General features: G+C 35.7%; 2 protein-coding genes and 1 pseudogene across 2 annotated transcripts; all 3 read right to left on the bottom strand.

Moving 5' to 3' along the window:
• Window positions 1-326: 326 nt before the first annotated feature.
• LOC110733684 lies at window positions 327-2,655 on the bottom strand. The gene is made up of 2 exons (XM_021913772.1): window positions 2,638-2,655; window positions 327-1,981 (listed from the first exon to the last, which is right to left on the bottom strand). Exons 1-2 carry the CDS (start codon window positions 2,653-2,655, stop codon window positions 329-331), a joined length of 1,671 nt encoding a protein of 556 aa, XP_021769464.1. The 3' UTR covers window positions 327-328.
• A 992-nt stretch (window positions 2,656-3,647) lies between these two features.
• On the bottom strand, window positions 3,648-8,683 carry LOC110733336 (annotated as a pseudogene).
• Window positions 8,684-14,152: 5,469 nt separating this feature from the next.
• LOC110733335 (BTB/POZ and MATH domain-containing protein 3-like) lies at window positions 14,153-19,555 on the bottom strand. The gene is made up of 4 exons (XM_021913362.1): window positions 18,808-19,555; window positions 17,873-18,221; window positions 16,414-16,684; window positions 14,153-15,001 (listed from the first exon to the last, which is right to left on the bottom strand). Exons 1-4 carry the CDS (start codon window positions 19,227-19,229, stop codon window positions 14,787-14,789), a joined length of 1,257 nt encoding a protein of 418 aa, XP_021769054.1. The 5' UTR covers window positions 19,230-19,555; the 3' UTR covers window positions 14,153-14,786.
• Between the last annotated feature and the right edge of the window lie 147 nt (window positions 19,556-19,702).

Genomic DNA, 19,702 nt, shown 5'->3' with positions numbered 1-19,702 from the left:
ACTAGCTTGGAGTAATGCTTTAGTCGGGTAATGTTCAAGTAACCACATAAATCGAATGTCGTTTACATCAATATTGTATCCAAATTTAAATTAAAGGGTATGCAGGAAATCAAAAGGGTAGTAAGAACATAAAAAAGAAACTACTAGAGCACGGTAAGAAACAGAGATATGCACTCAGACTCGCAACTTCATAAGACCTAAATTAAGCTATGTACTAAGCCAATATATCTGTGCATAAATTATGTATGTTAAATCATTTGAGTAATTAACGTATATTGACAACATCACAGCAAATGCTAGCTACATAATTTGACATATTTTTTATGTTTTACCATCTTTCATCCCCTAACCAGTTGTCCTTCTCCTTAGGACCTGTTGGTCCTTCTTCTTTGGAGAGTTCCGCGGGCAACTTGCCAACTAAGTTAGTGACTGAACCTCGTAGCACTCGTGGAAGTCGTTTGATTATCTTGTCAAACTCTTTCGTCGAATCATACACAATCTTTGGTCCCCATTCTCTCATAAACTGCAGCCAACAAGGCTCAGTAACATCATTTCCTAGATATTCAGCTGCAACAATCTGATATTGAGTACTAGAATCCAGAGAAAAGTTGCTTTTACTACAATCATTTCTTATACCTATACCAAGACTTGAGGAGCCTTGGAGATAAGTCCCTGGATGAGGGAAGCTAGCATGACCGCTCCTCGATGAGTATAGAATAACTCGGTTCCCCTCTATGAATTCCAAATCACAAGCACTTATCCACTGACCACCACTGTGCTGGGAGAAGTACACTCTATGAAGTTCACCAGTGAAGTTGCTTATCCTAAGAGTAAAATGTTCCCAATCACCAATATGTTCGCCTGTCTTTTTTAAGGGAACGTTAGTTGGTCCAACCTTTAGGGTGGCTGGTCCATTGAAAGGCGAAAACACCCACATTGCTATGTCAGTGAAAGTACCTCCTAAAGCCGGCTTCACATGAGCATAAAGTTCGGCACTTTCAAGGTCTCCATGCTTGAGAACTTTTCTACGATCATCATAAGGAATATCTATCCAGAACTTTCCATCATTTGTTCCACCACAAGGCAGATTAGAGCCATCAGCACTGATGGGTTCGCCGGTGGACTGCCCTGCTTTGAACAATAAGGCTCCATTGACAAAGAACCACGAGACAGAAGATGGAAAGTAGACCTCTTTAGGATGAAAGAAAATGGTTGGACCATAGTGATGAATTAGAGTATGAATTTGATCAATATTTGGCATTCCATGCTGCCATTTTGTGTTCTTGTTCTTTAAACAAACAACCGGCATTTCTTCTCCTGCAGTCCGCAGGGTACTACTGCAGAAGAACGTTCCTACTGAGACACCTTTCCCTAGCATGCCTCGATTACAAGGCCTAGTCTCGAAAACTTTGAGAGAGATCTTTCTGAATTTAGAAAATATGTCCAGCATTAAACCACAAGTCTCAGAATCATCAACAAGGTCCTCTCTGACACACCTTACTTCATCCAAATCAGGTTTTCCCAGCAGAGTTGACACAACAAAGCCTAGGACTCTATAACCGTAAGGAGGTATGGGAAGCCAAAAGTGACCAGGTTGATCACGAATACCCAAGCCATCATCCGAAACCCAAACTAAACTATAGTCAAGGGGCATCATAAGAGCTGGTGAATAGATGGAATCAGAGTCACTGCTACGATTATGTGACTCGGAATCCTTAGCCACAAGAACATAGCCATTCAAAGGCTTGCCGTTTGGTTGGCAGTAATGACCAAGGCTGTAAAATCCTTCAGGTAAGCCTAAAGGCTTATAGAACGAAACACCTTTTCGCTTGTCATGTGAGAGATGAGACCCCCAAACAAACTCAAACCTGGTTATTTCTGCAACTTCTAGCTCCCCTAGATTAATTGTTCCACTGGCAAATCCTCGGCCTAGTAAAAAAAAAACGATACATGTCAACACTGTTATATGAACTAGAAGATTCTAACAAGGAACAACAGTTAACTAATATCAAATTGATAAGACCAATACGAACTGATGATCATTTCTATACGATCAATTCAAATCCTGGTATCCCTACTTAGCTGATTTTTCGCATTGATGGCACACCAAACTCTACCATTCCAATCATTAGTGAAAACAGATAATTCGTTTGGTAGACATGTTGTTTAAAATGGTGGTAGTGGTAATGAATTTTTATACCAAGTACATATGATAGTCTAATAAGTCCGTAAATTTTCATTACCATCCATTACCACTTTAAAAGATGGTGGAGATTTAAAAATTACGAGTTACAAGATATCGTGACAAAAAATTCTTACAAAATCAAATATATTCGAAGTATCATTCATTAAAGTCTACCAAAATTGAAAGTTACAATTAAAATTCACATCTTCAAAATTAACAAAAGTGGTCAATAATATAAAATTAGTTATAGAAGAAGATTAAACATAGAATTTAAACGAGAATATAATTATTAATGAGAAAAAGTAACAAAGTTGAGAAACAAACCTTGAGGCCAGGTAGGCAATGGAGCTGGCAATAAGAAACTAGTGAAAGAAGGAGAAAGATTGATTGAATAATTCCCATTCATGCGCTGACATCCAAACATCTTCACAAATTTATCTTCAAGATTTAACCTTTAGATCATACCCCATTTTTCCCTAGCATTTTAATTAGGTTCTAAATCTTTGATTTTGCGCTACTTTTCTAGGAGTTTATTGTAGGAAATTCCATGAATTTGGAATGTAGGGTTTAATTTTATTCCTTACAAATTGGGCTTGTTTGATAAAAGTATGATTTTTGTTGTTCATAGTTTTTTTTAGGTTTATTCAATTGCACTTGGGAGATGGTTAAGGAGGATCGAAATGGTTAATTATCTAATTCTCTTGACATTTTAATGTACTTTTTTTGTATGCGGATTAAATTTTTTTTTTTGTGACGAGGAGAGATCATAGAGTTATGAGGATATGATAAAGATAGAAAATTGATGAATGAGTTGGATGTCGAAAATGAATGAGAAGTTTTTAGAATATCCTTACTAAGCAATTTCATCCTTCTTTCATCTACATTTGTATTCCCTTTTGTACCACCTATGTGATGAATGATGATATGTGGAATATGTAAGGGATTTTAAATTTTTAATCACTTTATCCCTAACTCCATCCTTAGTTCAATATAGTTCTAGAAAACATCTCTAATAAGTTCAGTTCCTCCGCTCCTAATTTCCTTCTCTTATAAAATATTCATTTCAATTCAGCTCTAATAAGTTCAGTTCAGTTCAGCTCTAATAAATCCAGTTCAATTCAGTTCAGCTGAGTTCAATCAATGAGAACAAGCCCGAAGTAGATAAAGGCAACAAAATTAGAGCAAAGAAATTTTGTATTGTGCATCCAAGATTGTATAACATAATATGGTGCATACGAGACCACAATAGGGCTTGCTCCCACCACTATATATTGAGCTCATAAACCTAGGTGCACATTGCCAACATATATGGGGCATAAATTCGTAAACATAAGTGCACAATGTCAACATGGGTGCTACCGTGCTAGATGCATTCGATTTTGCCACAAACAAAAAATGGATACTTACCATAATTTCTTTTATAATTACCATACATCAAACCTCTAACAAAATAAAACCACACTAGTACAAGAAGTGCTCTTTATTGAAATCCCAGACAATAGTTTACACCCTTGCATGATTACAATGGCGTTTTCATGAGTTGCCAAATCAAGATAAGATAATGTACAGGATTGACCAAAATCTATAGTACATTGGTCTTCATCAGAAAAGCGAAGGGACTGAAGCTAAATATCAAAGCCTACCCATGAAAAGAATGATCACACGCACAACTGTATACAAACGGAGCCTATGCTTCCCTATTTACAGAGATTCATATAAATCACTTAAATTCCCCAATCACTTAACTTAAGCTGCTAACCTAACAAAACTGAGCCACGGCTAGCTAAGTTCCCCAGCTCAAGTGGGAGATTCGGCTAGTAAGAGTGTATGCCACCAGCCACAAGCCGCGTTTTTTTGCCACACAACCGTCAATCTTTACTTGGGATGGAATGTTGCGATCAATTGCATCCCCCAATCCAAGCTACATAACATTATCAAGAAGTTAATTTAAGGAGTAAGTGATGGCCAGTGTTCATCCTATGGTAAGCTACAATGACAAGATTTCCTACCTGTCCATACTTGTTCCAGCCCCAACAGAAAACTTTCCCGTCCTCTAAACAAAAGAAGCATAATATTAGCAATTATAATTATCAGTAACTATATCAAAACTGTTACTATACCACTAGAAACATATACAGCCCCTTGGTCTTATAACTCTTATAGTCTTATTATTTCATTCCAAGATATAAATGCAGCATGGGTAAACAATAAACGCATAGGCAGCTTGACCAAGTCACTCTTGACTAGCCATCCCAGATGAAACAGATCAAAATAAATGTTCAAGAAGTCCTTGTGAACAGGGTATGCAAAAAAAGGCACTAGATCTTTACGGATTTTTTCTACAGCAATTTCCTACAGGCGCCCAAGCTATAACATAAATAATGTTCCAAAATTCACAACTTTCTGGTACCTTAAGAGCTATAAACATCGCATCGCTGACTATAAGCTAATGAATAAATGCAAATTGGCATGCGGCAAGACTGACAGTAGAGATGCAAAAAAATAGACACCAACTTGATAAATACCTGTAACTACGGCACTATGACGTGCCCCACAAGATACTATTTTTGCATTAACACTTTCTATGCTTGGTGCATCCAACAGCCTTGGGAGAGTCTGAAAGAAACAAATGCTATCATAAGAAACATGCTAAACAAACAGGTTCAGAAGAGATATTAAATAGATACAGAATCTTGCGGCATAGCACATCTGAAAGGAATGAATATATTGAACATGAAGAAATATATCATCAATCTGAGAAGGATATACCTCAGCTTGGTCAGAACCAGTTCCCAGCTGCCCAAATTGGTTCCCTCCAAAGGCATAAACATCGCCCTCTGTAGATATACAGAGTGTGTGCCATAATCCTGCCGCAGCTGTCTCAATTCGAATACCAAGCAACGAGGATACACAAGTAGGGCTTAGCACATCATCAGTGGCACCTTGCCCACACTGCAATAGCACAGTCATGATTTGTTAAGAATGTCTCGAGAGAGGCAGTCGATTATTCCATTGACTTCCCTTCCCTTTAACAATAAATACAAAGGTAAAGCAATAAAGTTAGAAGAATATAATCATCTGATCCCTTGCTAGAGAGTGCTTCATCTTGAACATCTACTTTGCTTTTTTCTCCACCAAATCTATTTACCTACATAATCATACAAACTGCAGTTGATGCAACGGATAATAAAAAATGAAAGCAAAACTTGATACGTTATATGCTTTCTTGAATTAACAAAGAGTTGATAACCATTAACAAAATGACACATTAATTACCCACTTAACTATTTAAGATTACAGTTCTGTAGCTTTTGTTCAGGCAAGGCTTAGCTAGTCAAATTGGATTCAAGGCGACAGTTTTAGAACATTAGTTTTTCAAGAATAACCAGGATCTAACTTTCAACTGGTGACTACAAGTTTGATAACAAATAAAGTATCTGTTTGTAACAGATTCCAAAGTGGTTTCCCCATTCTTAGTTTCTTTCGCCACGCTTATTTTTTTTATATATCTCCAAAGCATATTTGTTACTATCCCTCATAACTCTAAAACAATCACATCTAATACTTAAACCAAAATCTATTCAGTTCATTTCATAGAGCATTTAATTCTAATTGTTACTTATTCCACAACTACATTCTACACCAAACATGCTCATAAATGTACAAGAATATTGTAAGGTTTCTATCGCTCCACTAATTAAAGCAATATCTTGACAGCTAAAATGAATTATCGAACTAACAAACCATAATCTTTCTAGAGAAATTAAAGAATAGTATGCCCTACTACAAGAAGGCACCAACACAAGGGCTTTCAAAATAAGTAAAACTCTAATTTTCACCATAGCAACTTTCAAAATTGAGCTTTTTGACGCTAGGTACATGTACATCACCCCAACATAAAATCCAAATAATTCAACGCTTCTGAAGAAAAAATTCTAACCCAGTAACAAGCATAAGGAAAATAGTAGGCGTCTTTTACATACCTGTCCATAGAGGCCCCAACCAAAGGCTAGGATTGCTCCAGCATCTATTCAACATAACCGGAAAAAAAATATTCAGTACATAGCTAGAAAACGAAACTATACAGATAAACTGCTGCTCTCCACTGTGCAGTTCGGCTAGAAATAATGTTTAAAAAGTTACAAGACTAGATATGTAAATATGAAATTAGTAGAACGCTTATGTCATTGTATAGACATTGACTTATACACTCATTGCATATTTATGATGACAATAATTGTGAATTATATGACCCTCACCTGTTATTGCCGCACTGTGTCGTCCCCCACAAGCAATTCCCTTGATGTAAGATCCAGGAACTCTAAATCCATGGCCATCCGAGTTTAAGCCACCTTGAAACCCTGAATGTCTGTCCTTCCTATATGAAGACTCTATACATGGTACAGGGTGTGGAGATGATACCATTCGAATCCTTGAACCCAAGCCCAGTTGTCCTTCTCCTCCATAGCCCCAACCCCACACTTGTCCTACATCTGAAGCTTCAGGGAAATAAGACCCATCAGCAGTCTCATCACATAGCATACTTTGAGGTATAAGTTTGAAAAAGTATAAAACTAACAACAAGCAAAGCGCCTAACTAGTCGATCATCATTCAATCCGGTTTCATCAGTATATTTATCTATATTCGAAGACTGAAATGAACAAAAACAAGCTAACTTTTCAATTTTGGTTACTGTAATGACACCCGAAAATGTAGAAGCAAGATCATGCTCGAATTTTACCTGACAATGCTAGAGTATGCCTGCCCCCAGCAGCAACAGTTGATATTCTCACTCCTGGGCTAAGTGTAACTAGACAGGGCAATGCCGAGAGAGTTTCTTCACTAGTTGTGGAGTTTTCAGCAGCTTGTTTAGCTGATGAAACTCGTCTTCGCTTTGCAGTTTCTTCTCCTGCTCCTTTATTGTCAAAACCGGTTCCTGACCCACTACCACTAGCATTTTTTGACCCTCGGGGGCTAACTGCCAAAAATCATCTATGAAGCAAATCTGATAATTCAACCAGCAAAAGAGCATGATCTCTTCTTTACACTATAAATAATTGAACCATCCATAGTTACCTTGTTCGGGAAACATCGAAACTTGTTTTTCAAGTGCATCCTTCTCTAAACTTCCTCCAGAAGAAGAATCTCCAAAAACCTTCCCCGAGGGAACACATTCCTTCCATCCCCAAGTATAAACTTCTCCGCCGTCTGAAAATCCATTAAGGCCAAAACTTAAACAACAATCAATTCAATAAGAGATTCAACAAGAACCCGAAAACACGAATGAATAGTAATACCTGTAATTGAAACACAATGTGCCCAACCAGCAGCTGCCCTTACAATGAGAGCTTCTGTAGGAAGTGGAAAAGCCTCTGGCGTTTCCTTGAAAAATACATTTTTACACCCATTTAATACAAATTCTTAATCTTAATAGAAAATGTAGCATTTAGGGCATCAGAAACTTGTGCATTACCCCATGTTTTCCAGAAGTCACATAACTCTGCCCTAAATCATCAGTAGATCCCCAAGTTATCAGCTTCCCAGTATCTGGATTCAATACACAGCTCAACAGTTAAAATGAAACATACAATTACCTACATTGCCAAATTAAACCATCAAGATATGCTATTTAACTTTATTGCATCTCAAATCAAATCTCATTTTCCCCCCCTTAAAACATCAAATTCACTTAACCATTCGCCAATCACAATCAAAATTAACTAACCCAAATCAAATAAATGATTCCTCACTAACCCAGAAGCTAAATTTGATCATATAAAGTCTATTATAATAACCCAAATGATCAATCCTATCATTTTCCCACCATCTTAAATCACATTTTACCCAAAACCAGAACAAATTCAAACTCAAAAACCCTAACTCTACAATCGAGATCAAAATAGAGTGGCTCAACATCATCAGAAAGCAGAATCACTCAACTTCAATCAAATCCAATCACGTCAAATTCCAACAAAGAAAAAACAGAGAAAGAAAGAAGAGAGAGAAAAGTGCACCAGAAATGGCCATAGCGAAACCACAACCACCACCACAAACATCCTTCCAGAAAGTTCCAATCGACGGCGGAAGCTTCACAATAGTCGGAGACTGTAACGGTGTTCTCTGCGGCAATGCGCCCGGTAAATACCCCCACATATACACCCTTCTTTCTCTCTCCTCCTCCCCCATTTCTACCTCCATTTGCATCTCACTTTCTCCTCCTTCTCCCTCCCCACCATTCATGGCACCCTTCCTCCTCCTTCCCTCAAATCGATAACAGAGAAAATCCCAACTAAAAAAATTTATAAACAGAATATCCAGCCAAAAATCAAATTAAAAAAACCCCAAAGAAATTAAGCAAAACCCCACCAAAAATCCAGCAAAAACCTCAGTTTCTTTGTAGTTTGCGATTTACAGGAGCAAAAATAAATATTTCAGACGAGAGAGAAAGTGTGCCCTAATTTAGGAGAAATTGAAATTGGGGGTGGGGGAGACGAATTAAAAGGGGGGCGTATCATTATCGGAGCAACCCGTGTGCCACGTAGGATAGTGATGTGGAATATTAGGACAAGTGGCAAAATCTGAGCCACTACATTGTTCGATGAATAATAGCCAGGAGTTTCCCAGAAGTTTCTGGAAGAGTGGGTGGAGTACCTTCTAGAGTTACTACTACTTTACTGACTGCCGACCTGCTTAGTTTAGCTAAGATCTTGACACGTGTCGAATGTTCACAAGCTGATTCCAATCATTATTTTTGTTTAATGTGCTTTTTGTTGTGTTATTTACTGTTATTTTTTGAAATTAGTTAATTTGCTAAATTGGAGGGCTCAACAATCGACACGTGTAAAATGATGGATTAATTGGTCAATTGATGAGTTGGTGGTGGTGAATTAATCTTGTTTTTGGGTAAGACTTTGATGGGTTTTGGGGGTATAAAGACTTTTGTGGGTGTGACACCTTGCTCTTACAAAGTTATTCTTTTGCCCAATTTGGTGATGGGAAAAAGTACAATAGTAAGAAATTATATTCTCAATTAGATAAGCTTAATTCCATGGTCAATTAATTAAATGTGAGTTAGATTCATAATACTAGACAGTAGATAAGATGTGGGCTGGACATATATGTTACTATAAAGTTAATATTTACGGAGTAAACAAAATATGTGTAGGACATTTTTAAAATGTATAGTAATTAAAACACAATGTTTAAGAAAATTAACTTGACTAGAACATAGTCACATGTTCTTTGTTTTAGATGAGTATCTTGTTAAGATTATATATGATAATTTTCTTTTAGTAAGCATTCTTTAGAGTTGAAAATTGATACTTGTTACTTGTTGTGAAGGGTCAAGTAAGTTTTGTATTATCTTAGACCAATGAGTTATCCTTTAAAATAAGGGCATGTTCACATTTACGGAGCTAAACTGAACTAATTATATTGGAGCTAAACTGAACTGAATAGAGTTGAAATGAATATTTTATGAGAGAAGAAAATTGGAAGCTGAACTGAACTGAACTAAACTGATTGGAGATGAATTGAACTGAACTAAATTGATTGGAGCTAAATTGAACTGAAATCAAGCTTAAGTGAGTAGACTCTAAAAGGAAAAATCTCTTATATACCCTATTATATCCATTTTTCTTATCTTACTTCTTATAACTCAATAATTATACATTTGCACCCTTTTTGAAAATATTTTGTTTACCTTTTTTTTTAATATATATATATTGAACCTCCTTTTAATTTTTTTCTTACTTTATCCTATCATATCTTATACTCGCTCACTTTTTTATAAAATTTTAAATTATGTGTCTATGGTAAATTGGTAATCAATCAAGGCATAAACCTAGAGGGAGTATTTGACAATTGTTTTTTTTTTTTGACACAGACAATTGTTCTTAAAGCAAGGGAATTTACCACTTTTACTAAAATAAATAAATAAATAAATAAATAAATAATAAAAATAAAACCTAATTGAGAAATGATGGTCCAAGACCATACAATAACTTCTTGTGTAGCAGTGTATAAATGTGCCAGTACTTGGGATTTTGGCAAGGCTATATCACTCCAAAAGAGACAAAAATTTACTCCAAAAGGGGAGTATATCAAACAACAAATCTTCATAGATAATCAAAGTACCAGAAGTAGCCAGAAGTCTTAATTAGTGAGAAAAAGATATCATATATTCATATGTACTTAGTAAATAACATTATTAGTAGCCCAGTAGTCCAATATCATCACACACACATAAGTATCACCCTTAAAAGTTTAACCTCCTAAGATAATTGACCTTCTCTTTTTAAACTAATTTTAGTACTTGTTTGATTTGGAGACTTGACTTAGAATATTTTCTTAAAAGGGGTAAAATATACACACCCTAAACTTGGATGTACTACTAATAATGCAACATAATTTCAAAATAGCCAAATAAATGAACAAAACTCATCATTTGAACCCCAAAATTAGGCATCCTTTACGACCTCGATATTTTTTGTTAGCAGGTCTCATAACTTTTGTAATTGATCTAATTTTGAGTATTATAAATTTTAGACATTTCTGAACCTTTAACACCCCGAGTGGTCATTTGAGTGGTCAAATTAAATCATCCACTTTGCATTTAAATCGTCAATTTAATCATTTTCGTACACACCTTCTTTACTCTTATCTAAGTTAAAGGCACCAAATGCCTATATATGACAAACTACTGTCCATATACAGTTTTAAACAACATTATATGACCATAGGATGTATTCCCTGTAATGCTGAGATTATTTGACAACGGGTCACAAAACCTCCGAAATTAGTCCAAACGTATGGATTATTACCTTATTTTTAGGCTTTATATCACCAATTTGATTGGTCTTTATCCAACTCTTCTAACAACCTAAATGGGTCCCTTTAGCCCAACCTGAAAAGTTTGTAGTCACATTCACTAACTTATTTATGCATTCAATCATTTCCATGGATCATCATCAACCCACAAAAATATGGAATTAGTTAATTGAAATTGAGAGAGTGGGGACTAGAAAAAAAAAAAAAAAAAAAAGTGAACCACACCTTAAAGCTAAAGTCTAAAATTTGCACAGTTAGACCTCGAGAAACATGTAAATATATTGGGAGCCACTCATTACCAAGTGGTTACCTTTGGTAACAAAAGTAGAACCATTTAGCCACTTATTTTCACAACTTCCTGTTTTTTCCGACGCGTTTGTGTCTTTCATACCGTTTAACCCTCAACTAAAAGGCCAACCATTAAAAGTACAGAGTAGTATTATTCTGATTCGTATTATTATTGAATGGAGTTGCAACAATAGCAAAGCACAATAATCTAAAAGAGATTCAGAGTCCTCCTTAGATTTGTAGCAAAGTATTATATGGGGATTAAATTTCATGGGGCTCATTTACAGGATTTTCCTTAGCTCCACATTTAGTATCGGCAAACTAAACATAAGTTTATCTAATCAGACCCCTCTCGATCATTCATACATTACCAATCTCTTTAATTATGATCATAGAGTAAATTATTTGCAAACTCATGCATAAATTAATAAATATTACGACCAATATTAACATAATATAAGAAAAGTAAAATATTCGCTTTGTTGTATTCTCTATTTTGACCAACACATATGCTAACATAAAATTTTGATCAATAATATATCTAATTATCAATAAATTTAAGTTATAAATAATTATATTCGGAAACTATACATTAAAACGAATTTCACAAGTAACCATACGATTAAGTGTAATTTTATGGATGAACTACAAACAGTGATTAAAGTGATGTATGCCAACCCTCCAAATTTGAACTATTTTTACAAAAACCGAGAGAGTACTTTTATAGATAATAAATTGACCCTAATCATTACATGAAGGGTTACCTAATTTTGCATTTCACGTACATGCTTGTACGAATAATTTCCTTAGGCCCATGCATACATGGTTTGGTAAAGAGATCATGTACGTGGCTCAAATATTTTGGTACAAGAATGTGTACGAACAATTTCAATAACTAACTATAACCCCTTAAAAGTTAAAACATAACGTGTTCATAAATTTTATCATTCGATTTCAAGGAAGCATTTCTTTGGCCCATATATATAATTTGGTAAAGAGTTCTTGTGGTTCAAATAAGGGATTCAATGATTGAAAGTTCTAACTAAATTTCAAGCAATGTAACATTATTTTTGTGGTGAAATAACATAACATATAGTTTATGGCTCTCAATTCTCATATTGTATATATGTCCATGTTTGGAACAGTTATTTTATCTTGTCCATTTATATACTGAAGAAATAAGCTAAGGTCCCATATAATTATTATTAATCATGCAATAATAATAAATTTCTTGTCTATTTTCTATGATGATGTAATTTCCTCATATAACATTGTTGTCATCAAATATGAATTATATGATATATGATTATGAATTGCCAATTTTCTGTTAAATTTGTGATGGAAACACCACGATACTGCAGGCATTAAGTGGCGACGTTTTGTACCGCTTTGTTTGATACTTCGTAATGAATTTTGTAGGTCATGTTCTGATGCTTACTATTGCATAAATTATTGTAGGACACAAATTATTGTGCGACTCAAATTAAGATGGTGTAGGAATTGTATAACTTGTGTGTTAGAGATAATGTGATGTATTCAATACAAAAATAATCAATAATAGAGGGTTCGAATATTAATTTTATTTTTTTTTTTTAAAAAAGTAGGAGAGATGAAGAATTGTGTTTTCGAACCAAAAAGTCTATTTGCAAAAGATTTTATCAGGCAAGAACCCTTAGAAGAGACTAGAGAGGGGTCGGAGAATAAGAGAATTATTTCCACTCCAAAGCACATTTGTTAAGGTATGAGTTGTAGTGTTGTAGACACAACGTTACAACTAGAAACGCTTATGGAACCTACCAATCTAAATCTATTATGTAGTACAAGTATGTAGCTGTATGTTGTATAAGTGCATGAAATACAGATTGTGTGTACTTTTGTTGATATATGTTGCAAAGACAAATGTAGTTGAACTTGAAATATTCAATCCAAATTTTAAAATATTAAAAATAATTAAAAAATATATATAAAATAAATCTAGTTGATATTGGAACTAAACCTAATTGGATTAAAGAAGATTAGTAATGGTCCAAACCGTCCAATCCAAATTTTTGAAAGAAGATCAAACTCAATATTTCTAGGCAATAATGCACGAGTTTGATAAGTATTACCTCAATATCAGACGAAAAAAGCTTAAACAAAAGACCAAGTACATGATTGTCCTAGAAAATCAAATGAATACTACGTAAGACTTGTATTTCCCACACACAAATGTACACTTCTTCTCTCGCTCCAAATGTTACGAGCATGTGTGTGTTCGAGAAGATAACAAAACATAAAATTTGCATGAAATGGTACAACACATGTAGCACCTAAGAGCTAGGTAAAGATATATGGTACACCACCCATTCTTTGTGACAAAATTTCATGCATTTTGAGCCTTTTACATTCGTTCATGCATGGTTATAGAGACCAATAAACCACTTTATTATATATAATAATTATCAATAAGCTAACTAATGATAATTTAAATGGTGATCATTTCATAAACAAAAGAGAGAAAGGGGGGAAAAAATTAAGGTAGTAAGCAGAAATTGAGAAGAGAACATGGAAAGCAAAAGGCAGAAGAATAATGGGGTAAAGAACTACTTCTTCCAAATGCCACTTCACTACCCAAGGTACACCAAAGATGACTACCAACACATGCCTGAAACAACTCTTGATCGGCTTTTTGCTGAGTATGGACTCTCCGTGAAAGGCGATGTCGCTTTTAAGAGAGAGTTTGCAATGGGCACCTTCCTTTGGTCTAACTATGGCGAAAGCAAGAAATACAACTAGCTAGGTAGCTTTGGCAAAATGTGTTGCATCATCGTGTGTATTCCATAATCTCCATGGAAAGACATCAAAAAGGATTTTTTTTTTTTTGGTCATCTGTATTTACTTATATAAACATGGCAGAATATAATAGGTAATGGTTCAACTTCCTTGCCAATGCTGGTTCTTTTCAATTAACATGTTGCCATTGCTACAAGTACTTGAACATTTACATTCATCAAGTCACTGGCAAAAAAGGGTTAGTCGAGTCATCGTTGATATGTTCCATTGATAACATTAGTAAGAACAACAAAAAGAGGAGATGACAATAGTAAAAATATTTGACAGACAACCAAAAGTATTCATATATGGTAAACAGAGAAGCTGCGAGCAATATTTTCTCATCTATGCTTCATCAAGTCAACAGTCAGAAACCGTCATCTTTGCTATCTACAACAAAAATATAAAACATTATCCTACTTTTACCCAAGGAACAAAAAAAAAAAAAAAAAAAAAAAAAAAAAAAAAAAAAAAAATGCAACAAAATAAAATAAAAAAGAAGAAACTTCTATACTGAAACCAGGGCACTGGGTAAATTAGTGACCCCATGCATTAACATGACATCATCCAAGTTAACCTGCTATTAACACCACCTTAATTTTCATTGCTATAGATGGTAAGGAAAGCACTAAAAGTTACTAAAATATGTGCCCTATTACGACAGGGTTTGTACTACAGGCGTCTCCTGAAACGTCTGCCATTCACTGATTCTGCAGGAATTCCTCTATCTGCAGCAGCTAGATCTAGCGCGAACACGCTGCTGATGCTCCTTTTCTTGCTCAAGGGCAAACCAGCATCATCCACGTAGGCGACGGTCTGCAACAGTTCTGAAAGCAGTGAAGGACAGCTCTCCTCCAGGTACCTGAACCCTTCTGAATGCATCACCGCTGAAAAAAGACAAAATATATAAACAGCATGTTTGAAAATAATACTAGGGCCTTTAAAAAGAAAGAAACAGTAGGAACACAACTTAAGGCTCTGTACCACTCTCCTTATTTTTAATAATTTTAGGTCTTAACTATTCAAATCATATTAGTTTGGGGCAGTAGGCTTAGGGCTAACCACTTCACAACTCCATTCTCCACACCTTATTTTCACTTACTTCAAATAACTGCGGCTTCTATGCAAAAAAAATTCTTAATGAAAAAGTCTATTGAACCCTAAATGATCACCAAGTTCCCCACCACACCTTATCTTCTTCCAGCAGAGCTCCATCTCCAACCATTATAACAAACCTAGATGATTTCACAGTTCTATATTCCAACAAATAAGCAACCTCTAAATCAAAATATCCATGGAACCTTAAATAATCACCCCCAGCCCCTGCCCTGTCATCCCCTCTCATCTGTCAGCTGAGCACCATCTCCAAATAATATAACAACCAATATGAGCAACTTCAAAAAGTAGCACTTGGTCTCTTTGAAGCAGCATTCCTCAATTTGAACTGATCCAGGCAAGTATAATGACAAAGAAATGAGAACCACATTCAGAGAGCACTGCACAAAGCTTAGATATATTATCAAAACCATCATGACAAAGGTGTTTACCATAGTTGTCCAGCTTGGCTTGTTCAGTTCAAAATAATCAGAAGACTAGGGGGCACCTTCCCAAGCCAGGAAGCTCCCAGTATTAAATATGGGCTGCTAAGTTACAAACAAGAGCTACTTCACAATAATAGCATGGTCCTAATATCTAGCATCACTTATACACATAACTTTTCACCACTAATGGCAACCATATCCTAGTTTGAATGCCACTCAATCATAATGTGCCAACCAGCCAACCACCATCCTTATCTTCTATTTTTCACATCCTCCAACATGATATCTCCCCTGCCGTTGGATTTGGCATTTCAAAATATCTACCCAGTTACATCAACTCAGAATTGATAAAATTATATCAACCTTTGTAGAACTTGTTTACTGATCCAAGAGAAACCTAACATCTGGATGAATATACTGCCAACAGCCTATTATACTTCTATTGTACTCTCAAGGAATAGGAACTCTAGCTAGTAAAAAAAAACCTGGAACCGTGATTGTTTACCTGTACAGGATCCCAGGGCAATTCACAACCACACTATATAAACCCAATGGAAATCCAAAAATCCAACCTCTCTAGTGCAATTCAGTTTCCTTTACAGGATGTATTACAGTAAACCATCACCGAATATTAACGTTGAAAATCTTCACTCAGATCTGTTTGTTCACTTTGGTGCAAACCATTGAATAAACAATTAAAGCAATCTAAAAAGATTTAACCTGACACAAGATCATCAGATTCTACAGGGTAAACGCACCATTCAAATTTGCTGCAGCAAATTTTAAACAGGCTCTCTTCAGCTGCACACATCTGTGCTGCTCCGCCAGCGATAGAGTTGTAGTCACTGTTTCAACAGTAATTTCATCAGATAATTTGTGTTCACATAACATTTTCAATCTGTCTAGACCAAAACGATCAGCAGCAGCCAACAAATGTTGCACCATGATGGCAAACGAGCAAGATGAATTTGAGCCCATTATATCAAAAACATCAGGAAGGCAGTCAGAGTATAAGTACATAAGCATGGCCTGCAAAACAGATGACGAATCAAGTTAAAGAGAGTTAAATGGACCAGTTTCAAGATGGCACAGCGCTGTGAAAAAAAATTATGTGCACAATAAACACAAAATAAGAATAATTGACATTTAAAAATAAAACAAAAAAAAAGGGATATCTTAGCTCAGTCATCCATGGCATTTTCCCCCTACCAATTCAAGTCCATATTAATCATTTCCTTCCTATATGAGGCTACAAATAATTCAATTACAAAAACACATGAATAACTACACATACAATCCTGATAACAGAGGCTCAATTCCACATCCACCAAAAGCAAATTCCAAAGAACATCATTATCAGCACTAATTTCTTCTATTTCATACTCTCCATATCCATTCCATGATATTAAAATTCAACAAAACCACATTATGTTTCTAAAGCCGAAAAGCATAGTAATACTGGGAACACACGCGCCGCGCGCGCGCGCACACACACACATTGTACTGACATAAGTCAAAATTGACACTTCATCATCACCATTGACCTACTTAGGCAACAATGTGGCGCAACATAGCTACTACCAAACAGCCCCCAGATGAGGAATATAGTAAGGCCTTCCTGTGTAGTAAATACAGAGTAATAATCTTAGTATCTTACCTTACTTTTGCAAGTTCTAAAAATACTTGAAGGAAAACTAAAGTAGGCAGATTAAGCACTGAAGCTGCCGATCACATATTCCCTCATTTTGTTTTAAATGGAAATAAATCTGAATGACTGTTAACAACTACACAATTTAGATTTAAATGTAAGCCATACTTAACAAGATAAAAAGAAGTGAAAGTAAAAGTAAGAGTCAGGCGACCCAAAAATTGAGTGTGAAGAAAAGTTGAACTTGTGCAAAATGTACACTGGCTTGTGTTTTAGTAAAGATATGCAAATCCCACATAAGTACTTAATGTTCAAATTTTATAAACAAATTTTGATTACACATCGAGTCCATATCAAGTTCGATACCTATACTACTAAGCTGACAAAAACACATTCCACACACGCATTAATTTAATGCTAACGAGCAAGATACGATTCGGCAACCAACATGATAGAAACAAAAATGCACTAACTTTTGCACGCGGCAATAAAGAAAACAAAAGGGCTTATACAGTACACGTGCTTTTACTTTTTTGAAACATTGAAATGAAAATGATACACAAACATACCTTAAATATAGAAGGCTCAACATCTTCCACCTCCACTGTATCCATCTTTGGGTTCCCAACAAGTCCAAAAAACTGAGCTCTAAACACAGGAGAACGAGCAGCAAGCACCAATTTATGGGCATTGAATTTCTCATCCCCAACTTCGAAAACAATGTCACACCCAATTTCATTATCGAGTAAATCCTTAAAAGAACTACCCATATCAGATGGGGGCATGTTTATGCTATACTGTTTGGGTCTCTCCATCCGGCTTCTAACAACTCCAACAGTGCACTCCAATATCAGGCAATCTTCCAGCAAAAACTCAGACTGCTCTAAGGCAGCTCTCCTGAAAAAACGCTTGTACCCCCTGAAAATTGTGAAAATCCCACGACTGGTCAGGCAAGAAAACATGCCTCTGAACTGAGAGAAGGTATAAGCAGGACCCTATCATCAAGGTTCGAAATATTACAACCACAGGATTATTTGTTCATTTCCTAACTTTTGTAATCAAATTCAAAACAAACCCCACTCATCAAGCCACACATACAGATAATAAAACAATGCACCTACCAATCATCTTGAAGTGCAATAAGCTGTACATTAAACCAAAATTGAATTTATATATTGCTACTTGTTATGTCCATATTACTGCACCATACTTCCAAACATTATCTAATTCTCTACTCTAAATATTCAAAATTTTAGTGTAATGGGGCAACTAAGCAACTACTTGCAAAATTTCAGACCAACATTGTTTTGCCAAATATCAATCTTTCACAATCTTGACATCCAAGAACCAAACTTTCAGATTATACAACATTTTCTTCAATTTTCCACATCAATAGTAAACAATTTCCAAATTTGCAAAACTCGAAACACTAACAGAACAACTAAACCAAGAATAGCCCAAAAACTAAAAAAAAAATATAGCTAAGAATCAAGAGCAAACATACCACATACTCCCTTTATACTTCAAGGTATACGGCCCGCCTTCGAGAGCACGATGAAAATGACTATGAACCTTGTGTTTCTTATTCCCACTTTGATCCTGCAATGTCAATTCAAACAACGCCCTAACATCCGTCCCTTCACTCGCTAACGCTATAAAAACCGAAACATAGGTTGAGCTATCTTCTGGGTTTTTCCCATCTGGATAGAAATAAATCGCCCAATCATACCCACCAACCGTAAAAATGTCGCTCGAAACGTATTTTCCAGCACCCATGCCTTTGGCAAGAGAATACCCCTTGATTTCGAAACGATGGGAACCATTAACGGTTTCAATTACCGACTTAGAGGAAGAGAGATCGGAGCTTTCCGTTCGTTTGAGGTCTGTAGGAGGAGTAGTAACTTCGCCGGCATCAAAATTAACCATAATTTCATGGAAATTCTAGGGTTTCGATGGTAAAACCCTTTGATCAAACCCTAGCATACGAAATTGGGGGAAAGGGGGGAAAACAATTAAGGGTTTCGAGGGTTTAAGGAAGAAAATTGAATTGAAATCGTTGAATTGAGGAGAAATTAGGTGATCGACGGTGAATCAGGGGATGAGAGAGAGGGAGAATTTGGGGGTTTTGAAAAAGGTTGGAAAATGTGTGTGTATAACGAAAAAAAGTAATCTAGAAAATACGAAATTTGTATTGTGAAAAATGTTGTTGTATTTATAGAAGAGAGAGGGGGCAGATGAGAATGAGATGAGATGATCCTGTGGGATTTATATACTACTCGTATTTGCATCCGCGTTGGTGTGGTGGGCACGATCCGTCGAACAATTATCTAATGGCTGTCCAAGTTCACATTATACATTCGGCAATGATGTACACGAGATTTGTAATTTGATTTTATGTT

This window comes from Chenopodium quinoa, unplaced genomic scaffold (assembly GCF_001683475.1).
Source record: "Chenopodium quinoa cultivar QQ74 unplaced genomic scaffold, ASM168347v1, whole genome shotgun sequence".
Taxonomy (NCBI): domain Eukaryota; kingdom Viridiplantae; phylum Streptophyta; class Magnoliopsida; order Caryophyllales; family Amaranthaceae; genus Chenopodium; species Chenopodium quinoa.
Note: the sequence above shows the minus strand (reverse complement) of the source record. Positions and strands in the feature narration are given on the sequence as shown.

Coding starts and splice junctions, on each gene's coding strand:
- LOC110733335 (XM_021913362.1), bottom strand. CDS start 19,229: ATGGTTAATTTTGATGCCGGCGAAGTTACTACTCCTCCTACAGACCTC. Junction 18,222..18,807: donor AAGTATAAAGGGAGTATGTG/GTATGTTTGCTC, acceptor CACAATTTTCAG/GGGGTACAAGCGTTTTTTCA. Junction 16,685..17,872: donor TTGAGCCTTCTATATTTAAG/GTATGTTTGTGT, acceptor TCTGTTTTGCAG/GCCATGCTTATGTACTTATA.